The sequence below is a fragment of the Balaenoptera physalus genome (assembly GCF_965194825.1).
Source record: "Balaenoptera physalus genome assembly, chromosome: 7".
NCBI lineage: Eukaryota > Metazoa > Chordata > Mammalia > Artiodactyla > Balaenopteridae > Balaenoptera > Balaenoptera physalus.
The window spans coordinates 45,179,645-45,190,081 of NC_138886.1; the positions used below are offsets into that span (position 1 = coordinate 45,179,645).

At 40.7% G+C, this 10,437-nt stretch overlaps 1 protein-coding gene and 1 long non-coding RNA gene across 5 annotated transcripts in view; both read left to right on the forward strand.

The window, feature by feature from the left end:
- The window catches only part of TRPM6 (transient receptor potential cation channel subfamily M member 6), a 209,006-nt gene extending 206,985 nt beyond the window's left edge, over positions 1-2,021 (forward strand). For all 4 annotated transcript variants that reach the window (XM_082470799.1, XM_082470801.1, XM_082470798.1 and 1 more), the window contains one exon: positions 1,523-2,021. In XM_082470799.1, the coding sequence (XP_082326925.1) occupies positions 1,523-1,656 (134 nt within the window). In that variant the 3' untranslated portion in view covers positions 1,657-2,021. The remainder of the gene's footprint in view (positions 1-1,522) is intronic.
- Positions 2,022-2,831: 810 nt separating this feature from the next.
- The window catches only part of LOC309664974, a 42,180-nt gene continuing 34,574 nt past the window's right edge, over positions 2,832-10,437 (forward strand). The window contains exons 1-4 of the long non-coding RNA XR_014266107.1: positions 2,832-6,474; positions 9,234-9,591; positions 9,699-9,732; positions 10,250-10,385. This is a non-coding gene — a long non-coding RNA (uncharacterized lncRNA). The remainder of the gene's footprint in view (positions 6,475-9,233; positions 9,592-9,698; positions 9,733-10,249; positions 10,386-10,437) is intronic.

Below are 10,437 nucleotides of genomic sequence, written 5' to 3' on the forward strand. Positions count from 1 at the left end.
CTCCTTCTCACAAACCACCCAGAAGAACTGGGCAAAGTGATCAGTCCATAGCACATTGGCCAAGCTGCCCGCTGGCCTCCTCTGGTCAGAAGGAGCCCAGGAAGGAGAGGCGGCTGGGCTGAGTGGCATCCAGGCCCCCAGGTAAGGGCCCTGTGGGAGGCAGGAGCTGACACAGATCTCCATCCCGTGACTGCAGGCGGAGTCCAGCCCATGAACTCAGCATCCTCAGGCGCTGACCTCTTCCCAGGACTGATTCACTGTTTCCTGGGCAGGGCAGCTTCTCATTCTTGATCAGGGACTGTGTCTGGTCAGCCAGGAGAAAGGGGGCCTTGAGGCATAACTCACTGCTTCCATCCAGTTAGCTCTTCTGTATGATTAAGATTTCCTCCCTCCCTCCCTTCCTTTCTTCCTTTCTTTCTTTCCCTACCATGGTGGCTTTTGAGTAATTCAATAATTCCTCCATTTCTGGACCTAATCCTTGCTTCCTTTCAAAACCTTAGTCAACACATTTAAATGGAGATAAAAAATATCCTCATTTACTTGAACATTTTGTAATTTGAATTTTAAAAAGTTTAGCTCAGAAAACAGGATTGGGGTGATTTTTCTTTTTGTTTATGTTTTACTTTTTTTTTCTTTTCTTTTCTTTTTTTTTTTTTAAGAGAGGCAGTTTAGAATAGTATAAGAGCATGGGATTCATAGGTTGAGCTCACATCCCAGAAACGCTTTTTACTAGTTTTGTGACCTTGGCCCTCATTCTCATCTGTAAACTGGGGATAATAGCACCTATCTCATAAAGTTGGCGTGAGGGTTGAAGTAATGTAATAACTGTTGGTTATTATTAAACTATAATATGTATTAATTTTATGTCCAGAGAATCCCCATTTAACATTAAAAAATAATACAAGGAATACATGTTTAAGGTTAACAAATTTAATCGACACAGCATACAATGGTTTGCAAACATTTAAAGGTCACTCTCCTCCGTAAGTTTCTCCCCAAGGGTTACCTTTATTAATGATTTCTTTTGATAATTTCCCTGTGAAATTAAAGCAGGAGGCTTCAGGAAGCATGGGAGCTGATAATTGGATGAAGTCTTTATAGGTGCAGCCAAACCTGAGGTACAGCTTTGTGGCAGAAAACTGACCACTGACATCCCGAGTCCACCATTTTGGCTGCACTCTCTGGCTCTGCCATCATTCAACAAGTAAAAATGCCCTGTTTCCAGTTTGGCCTCACTTAACTCTGGGCAGGTCATGTCTTACAGGGCGCCGTGTATTGAGTCAAGCGACCAAAGCTCGCCTCCCCTGCCCCAGTGAACAGGGCCTTGGGGAGTTAGAGTCACACATGTGCATGGTGGGATGTAGTTTGGACATGGTTGAGGGTTTGAGTTTCACATAGCAGTGGCCCAAGGGAGCAGAGTCCTCTCTGAGCACTTGGCCTAAAGTCCCAAAGTCCAGTCTATCTGTGTGAATATTATGTTCTTAAGGATTCTCTATAACTGTCTTAATTGTCTTCCTTGCAGATTTAAAAAGAAATGACTATTCCCCCGGAAGGATAAATTCCGCCTTTGGACTTGAAATCAAAACTGAACCAGCTGAGGAGATACCAGCAGAGGAAGAGGGTAATAATTCTCCAGAAGACCTCACACGACTGTAAAAAAGGGAGAAGTAAGAAGATGACAGCCCTTGCCCTCCCTTCTATGAACTCTATGGTAACATAGATTGACTGATGTAACACTGGTTATGTCAGAGCCTCTGCCAGGATGGCCTTACCCCGAGGGCCTCCTGGGACATGCTTTCTGAGCCTCATGTCTCCCCTCCCCAAGGACCTCACTGGTGTATGATGAATGGGTTCTCCTAGATATTGACCTGTGTGCAGGGTGCTTTGCGTGTGTTCGTCATCCTCAGGTTGCACAAGAAGACAGATGACTCAGCCAGGAATGCTGCTCCTTCATACCTCATTCCTTGGTGCAGAATGCTGGGCACTAAAGAACCAGGCAGATAAATTTAATTTATTTTCTTGCTATGTGTGCAGACTCTAACCTCCACTACTCTTCATCACCTCACCCACATATTGTATTTGTGTATATATGTACATAAAAAAGTCACTTGACTCCCTCCTCTCCTTTCCAGCAGCATAGGGCTTTGAATAGTGACAGAAAGGAAAACAATGGAGTAAGGGTGTATTTGCACAGACTGGAGCACGCTCCTGTACAAACTAACCAGTGAAAAGCTAGCATCCTGGTGAAATCTAGATGGGTTTGAGTATTGTCAGTGAATCCTATGATAACCGGGCATTTCAGGTTTCTCTGGAAGAGAGGAAAGGGAAATCTAAAACAAACACCCTTGCATCTTTTTTTTTTTTTTTTTTTAAGGGAACAAGGATATATAAAACTAGAAATTATTAAGAAATGTTTTCCCTTCCCTTACGCTCAGGGACACTATTTGTTAGAGACTTGACTAAGCCAATCTCTAAAGTATTACTCCCTTTTTCAAAGCTGGGTATATAATATTACAAGCTAAATTACTTTATGTCAGGTCCTATGAGGAAAGATGGGGTTTTTGAATGAAAACATGTTTCACAGGTAATTGCCTGGTTGAAATACAGAGTTCTGGTGGCTTAACGAGTGCTTGAGTGTATATTTTAAGTATGGCCTGAGCACATGTAATCAGTTTCAGTGGCCTGAAGAAAGGGTCCCTGGAAGCCACACTGTACAGCAGTGGTCCCCACCCTTTTTGGCACGAGGGACCGGTTTCATGGAAGACAGGTTTTCTACAGACCGGTTGCGGGGGTTGGGGAATGGTGGGGGGGGGGAAGGTTCAGGCACTAATGCCAGTGATGGGGAGCGGAAGATGAAGCTTTGCTCACTCGCTGCTCACTTCCTCCCGTGCGGCCGCAGACCGCTACTGGTCCGTGGCCCCGGGGGTTGGGGACCCCTGCTGTACAGCATGTTTGGGGGATCAGTCATCCCTCTTTCACACTTATCAGGGTCACCCTACCTCAGAACAAGCACAAACTGTTCACACAAGGAGGAGTTGGAGGGCTGAGAATCTCTCCCCACTCCTCCTGCATCTCCTTTCCTCATTATAAAGCGTTCCAATCTACCAGCAACAGACCTCCTGGATTTGAAATTTTCAACTTATCTTTATCGTTAGCCCTTACATTAGCTGGCTGGCTTTTTAAATCAACACTCCTGCCCTCTCAGGTTATACTTCAGGGAAATGTTGCCCAGGGATAGGGGGATAGAAAGCCAAGGATTTGATTTGCCAAAGATAGCGTCTGGCTCTTGTGAGATGCGCAAGGGCTGATTTACAGCCTTTTTACTTTGGTCTTTGGGGTGGTGGGAGGTGGGAAATTTGGTTGATTTCTTGATTGGCAATGAGGATAAAATGTTAATGCTTTTTTCAGAGCTTACCTGCTTTATCCTATTCTGCAAATCAATAAGGGATCTATTTGTGCTCACTTCAGAGCCATGTTCAACTATGGAAGGAGGCAATTTGCCTATCCAAGCCAAACTAAAAGCATTAATTCATTGGTCAAATATTTGTTACCTGGAATGGAACTTGAAAAAACACATTTTGATTTTAATTTTCTGTGTTATGATTTTCTCACTCTCTTTTTAAGAAAAATCACCAGAATAACATTTTAAAAAGATGAACCAGCTGCTGGGCAAAGGTCACTGTGGGATAGCTTGCATGCAAATACCAATGTGACAATCATGACTTTGATTCATGACCACAAATGAATGAATTCATTCATTTGGTTAATTTTATTCAACAGATATTTATTAAGTGCCTTCCCTGTGGTGTGTAAGTGATGAGGGTGCAATGAACATAACATTTCTTTGCCCTCAGAAAGTGTTATATCTCATGTTTCTTTCTTTTTTGGTTGTTGTTACAAGTTTGGATTTCTGGTGAGTGCTAAAAAATTTGACTTCTGGGCAAATGTTGAATCCAGAGATGTATTCCATACCCTATCTGCCAGTGGGCAGTAGGTTCAGACTGGAATAAGAGAATTAGGGCAAATAAAAAGACATAGCTGGGGCTGGTTTTAGGAACCACTGAGGAAAAATGGATTGCATAATCCTTGTAGGAGCCCTTAGCCAATCTCACAGATGGAAATCTGAATCTGGGGACCAGAGAAGCAGCCAGGTTCCTGGAAGTCCTTCCTGAAGGCATCCTGTGCACGGGTATTCCCCTCCATGGGGCTGTACATTCCTGGAGTGACTTCTGCCCCATGACATCTTAAAGCTTCTAACAACTCTGGGGAGTGAGATCAGATATAGTTTTGGGTGTTTCTCACCCTGTTATTTTCTGTAGCTTTGCAAAACAAGTACTGGGTGACTAAAACTTCCCTACCAACCATTTAATCAAAAATTGAAAAAAAACAATTGTTGTTGTTACTGTTTTAGTTGAGACGGATCACTCAGGTTCTAGAAGTCATGACACAGATGCTCCTGCCATGGCTTGTTACCTTTCTCCATCAGTCACCGGCATCTAGCACGAAGTGTGGCACATAATAAGCTTTCAACATTATTTGTTGAAAGAAATAATAAAACCCTCACATGATAATGGATTTCATTCACTAGTTAATAAATCAGATTTGCATTTTTAATCTAGAAGGGAATGATTACCAATTCCTTAAGACCCAACACAATTCTTTTGATCTCTCTCTGTTTTAATTTTCCAGGAAATAGCTTTTAACAGCCTACACCTTGTCTGTTGAATTCTCAACCAGTTCTTGCCCTTATCGTTGTGGCGATAATACCAGAGTACCATCCTTCTTACTGGTGACTATTGAAATGAGATGATAACTTCCCAGAAACTGCCTAGAAATAATCATCACTTTATTACCCTTTGAAAAGAAGATTGATAGAAAAGTCATTTGAAAGATGGTTCATTACCATGCCCTAGTACGATTTCTTTACTCACATCTCTCCAAAGCATGAGAAAGGGAGGATTATTCTCTGAGGTCGGAATTTGAAGGCTGTGTGTTTGCCTCTTTGAAGTCTTGGTATTTAATTTTCTGTAGTCATTTCTTGGGCAATTTTCTAAGAAACTAGTTGAAGCTAATTTATCATAAGTTAAAGTCAAATGACAGAAAAGATTTTTTTCTCCCTTAGCAGCATCTTATTCCACAGAGGTTAGCTTCTGAAGGAAAATGAGACTTAAATAGCATTTCAGATCTCCAGCCACATGGATGGGTACACAGAATAGAAAGGGTTCTGGAAACCACACTGATTTTTTTAGTTTAGCATAGTTATTATTTTGTGATTTTTCTTCCTGGACCTTGATATACAGATAATGAAATGCTCTCCTAAAAATAATCAGTTAAGTTGCTTAATTTTTCAAAAAGCAACTTTCAGTCCTCAAGAGATAACAACCCTTGGTCTCTATCATTGGCCGGTTTGGTTTAACTTTATGTAATTCTTTTAACCTTTGTCTTAAACCCTAACTCTGCAATGAGATGAGGTAACTTGCCTTACCTTTTCAAACAAAGGCAAACAATAATGAGAGAGCATTTATAAGGTCCTTTGAGGATCTCATTTAAAAGGCTTCGTGTGAGCATGGGATCCAGTTCAATAAGCAATAAGGGGTTTTCATTTTTCATATTATGTGACCATTATTTCATGCTTACAGAGGATGCTCAGTGGACTTGTTTCAGTATAAACACAAAAGTGGTTTCTGCTGTTTCTCTCTTTCCAAGGGGAAAAAGCTCATTGCCCCCTTTTTGTTTTGAAACTTAATTAAAGTAGTTCAAAATCAGGATGTTCACCATTTTACAGTGTCTCCTACTTATTTTGTCTATTGATGGATTTAGGTTTACACAGCTAATGTCTTTTGCCACCTTCTTCCCAAAGAAAGCCTTCCAGGATAGGTAAAGCCCAAATCTGACACCATCATTGGTGATATTTTTAGGAATGAAAAAAGAGCAGGTTTAGAATCTTGATATTTGTAAAGGTTGATGTTTTACAAAAAACTTAATTAATGCTGATTTAGATTTTGTCAGTGTAGGGCTGTTTAATAATAAGAAAATTCTGCCTATGGCTTGCCAGTGTCTTTTAGTAACTAACTTCCTTTAGAATTCTCATCTTCCCCTAGTGGTTTTCGTTTGTTTGTTTTTTGTTTTCATTTTGAACCTTTAGAAATTCCACCTGCTATACTAGTCAGAAAGTCCTTACAATTGTTAGGGTAGAAACCCTTTGGCTAATGACTGTCCAAATGTGGACATAATAATTGCCTTTCACTGGGGGGGTTTGGGGGAATCATCATGGGTGTCATGTGATTGCACTTTGGCTTCTAATGAATCTTTTTCTGTATATCATATTGGTTACCAGTAAGAAGTCACAGAACCTCAGGATGCTTTGGTAACCAAAAGAAATCCTTGGTGTGTGTTATGGGCTGAATCGTGTTGAAATCCTAACTCCCAGTACCTCGGAATATGATTGTATTTGGAAATAAGGTATTTACAGAGGTAATTAAGTTTAAATCAGGTCATTAGGGTGGGCCCCGATTCAATATTACTGATATCCTTATAAGAAGAAGAGATTAGGACACAGACACACTGAAAGTGATGATCATGTGAAGACCGAGAGAATGCAGCCATCTCCAAGCCAAGGAGAGAGGCCTCGGAAGAAACCAGACACACTGACATCTTGGACTCCCAGCTTCCAGAACTGGAGGAAAGAAATTTCTCTTGTTTAAGTCACCCAGTCTGTGCTGCTTTGTTATGGCAGTCCCAGAAAACTGTTACAGTGTGTTGCCATGGAATTCCCTACTTGCCCCTGGAATTTTGTAGAAAGGGACTTGGGGAGCAGAGATGCTGGCAACAACAACGGAGAGGAGGAGGAGGAATGACCGTTGGTTGCATGTATCTGCTGTGGGAGAGGATAGAGAATATCACGGGTGGTGGCAGGACTGGTGAATTATTTTACTGAGAGAGTAGAGAGTGATGTGTTCTGGAGATCACCTGAGTGTTACAGAGGAAAACAAACATGGGCTGGGCTTCATGACATGGGATGTTTGCCTACTGCTAAAGGGCTTTCTGGGGATTGGAAGAGAGGTATGGTGATGACGTACAGTGTAGTCCTTAGTTTTGTACAACTTCCATATATATCCTATTTAAGAAATACTCTTTGAGCTTTACCATGTGTTATGTCCTGACCCTAAGGTTAGACGTATGAGATAAGATCCATTTCTGTCTTCAAGGTTCTCCAAAACAAATAAGGAGTTTACAGTATACTGATTTGTCATTGCCCAGCAATGACAATGATTATAATGATAACTTTTTAATATTATCATTATTATAGACAATGTGTGTTGAGCACTCATTATGTTTTAGGCATTGTGCTAAATGCCCATGACAAAGATTTGAAAAGGCTGCTTATACGTTAGGCAACTTAATTAAGTCAGCTACCCAAGGAGGAGCCAGGATTTAAAGCTCAATCAAATCAATGACATAGATGGCTAGGCAATACTAACCAGCACACTTAGAATTACTAGAGCGTGAATCCCTATGATGGTTTGAAACACAGATTTGGAAGTCAGACCTAACTTAGGCCATTGGATGAGAAAATCCAAACTGGCGTTTGTGGAATGTTACCTTGTGTCCTCTCTGTACATGTCATTGTCAAGGAAATCTTTGCTGCACAGTAAGTATCCATTTATAGAGTGTGAGTCCATGGTAGAGCCACTCCCTCTTGACATCATCAGAAGGTAAGTGCAAGATGATGAGTGGGTTCTTTTGAGTCTGGCACTGTGTCTGCCAATGAATTTTTCTGTTTCCACTTGCATTTCTGTCCTCTTTTTATGCCTTCCTAAAAAATTAGATATTTGTTGGTCAATACAACAGCAAACTATTTGATAGCATCTAGTGACATTCCAGTTTATCAATTTATAGTGAAAAATAGAATCTATGCAAACTACAAAACCTTTATCAGTCTGACCATCACACTGTGTTCCTGGAGGCCTTGGAAGCTGGATTATAATCAAAGGGTTGCATGAAGTGCGTGGAATCAGAACAGAGTTAGATAAATCACATATTTAATGGTGTCAGGCTAAGACATCCTGTTTCATCCCATCTTCTCCAGAGGTATGGGCCTTCCAGTGGGAGTGGAATACCCAAAGTCTGCAATATTCCAGACTGATTCCAAAGAACTGAAAGTGACCAGCCTTGAGAAATATGGATGATAATGAGAATTGTTTTTCTCACCATCTTCCCTCCCTCCCTCTCTTCTTTGCTTCCTTCCATGCTTCCTTGCTTCCTTTCTTCCTCTCTCTTCATTTTCCTTTCTCTGACTTCCTATTTCTGTTACATCTTTTTATACTACACTAGCTGCAAATATGAACCAAGAAACATCATTAATTTTACCTAAGTGAGGTACCTATTTTTCCAGAAAGGTAGAATTAGAAAAAAAAAAGAACTAAAAGAATAGATGAAAATAATGAGATTTAAAGAGATTGTGTTTCACTCAAAGTTAATATAACTATATTGTCCGAGGAGGGACGAGAACTCAGGCCTTCTAAGTCATTTTTCTTAATAATGACTGGATTTGAGTTAAGGCAAATAATGTTCTCTTGTTGTATTAAACTTCTTCTCTGTTTTCTTAAAAAATATTCAGATGTTTCTGTGTGTGAATAAGTTTTTAACTAGGAAATCTTTATAAGGCTGTCATCAGATGGGTCAAATAAGATTTACTTGTCTATGCTTTTCAAAGGATAATTCATTAGATAGCTGATTTTAGAATTCTAGTTGCAAAATGATATTGCAAACTAATGACTAATGATTTTAATATTTCACTTTGCTTATTTGTATGTATGTGTGTATATATAATGTGTGTGTTTGTATAAGCAGAAAGTAGCTATTTGAATACCAGGCTTGGGCGACTGTTGAGATTTCAGTGAAAAGACTCTGTAAGACTTGGATTTCAATGAGTCTTTCAGATATTTCATTTTATTTAGGATGGTTTGTGATTATTTCCTATTGTCGTAAAAGGCCACTTAGGCCTGTGGCATGCCTTGAATTGTCCCAGAAGGGGCTTCATGGAATAGTAGAAAATTCTCTAAACCCTGAAACCAGGTGGACTTAGGTTTGAACTGAAACTCTGCCACTGAATAATCTGTTACCTTGGGCAACTTGATTAACCTCTCTGAACCCAGCTTATCATATGAATATGGTACGATGATCTGTTAATATACCGACTTATCTTTCTTCTTGCTATTCTCCATCCCAAGAAGGTAGGTGGATGCCCTTGCCTCAGGACCGTAATGGCTTACTGCATAAGTTGCAGGTCCCAATATGACAGCCTCTCACCAAGACATCTGGAAAATTGATGGGGGCTGGAACTTGGAGCTGATGAGGCAGAGGAAGCCTACCCTGAGAAGAGGAGACTCACTCCTGGAGTCAGGGAAGATGATGGTGTTTTGCGTAAGAGGCGTAGGGCTTGTGAAGGGCCAGTTCATGGATATCAGGACTGACTAAGAGCTATGGCCTGCGAAGTCACAGAACAATACATGTCCATGCTAGTCATGGGTCAAATGGAGCCACCTGCCTGTGAATGGATCCCATAGGCCTGTGGGCCTGATGGCCAAGGTTAGAAGCCCTTCTCTGTTTTTCAAGCACCCAGTGAACTGCTTTTGTTCTTGCACATTTTGGAATCCTGAAATATGACTGAGACTAACTCTTTTATCCTTTTGCAGAGAGCGGACTTCTCTCTAGATTTAGGAAAATAAGGTAATGTGCCATTTCTTGTACCTAAATGTTGTAGAGCAAATTCATCTCTGTAACCTAATGTCTACCAAGCAGGAGTAGTCTGAGAATTAGAGATAATGTACATGGAACACTTAGTACAGTTTCTGACACACAGTAGTCATGCTGGGAAGTTGTTAATCATTATTATTTAAGATATTCTTATTTCATCACCAAAACAGTTTCCCACCCAGGATTGGTGGAGCTGGAGATGCTTCTCTCTTTTTAAAAAATAGACTTTTTTAAATGACCAATTTTAGGTGCACAGCAAAACTGAACAAAAGGTACAGAGATTGCCCTTATACTATCTGCCCCCACACATGCATAACCTCCCCCATCTGCTTCTCTTTTCAAACAAAAGGCTAATAGTTCATGACATTGATCCTAGAATGCTAGCATTGAAATGGTTCTGTATTAGGGGAGACTGGGCAACAACAGTAAATAGGCACAAAAATGTGATGACTTGACACAATAGACATTTATTTCTCACTTAACATTCCAGGACAGGCTGTGGCGAGTGGTTGAGTTCTCTGCTCCACACAGTCTTTCTGGGACCCAGGCTGACAAGTGGTTCTATCATCTTTAACAGACGGGCACCAAGGGGAAAATGACATGAAAGGGAAGAGAACACATGGAAGGTAATATGGGTCAGCCCTAGAAGTGGCACACATCCTTTTGTTCACATCCCAT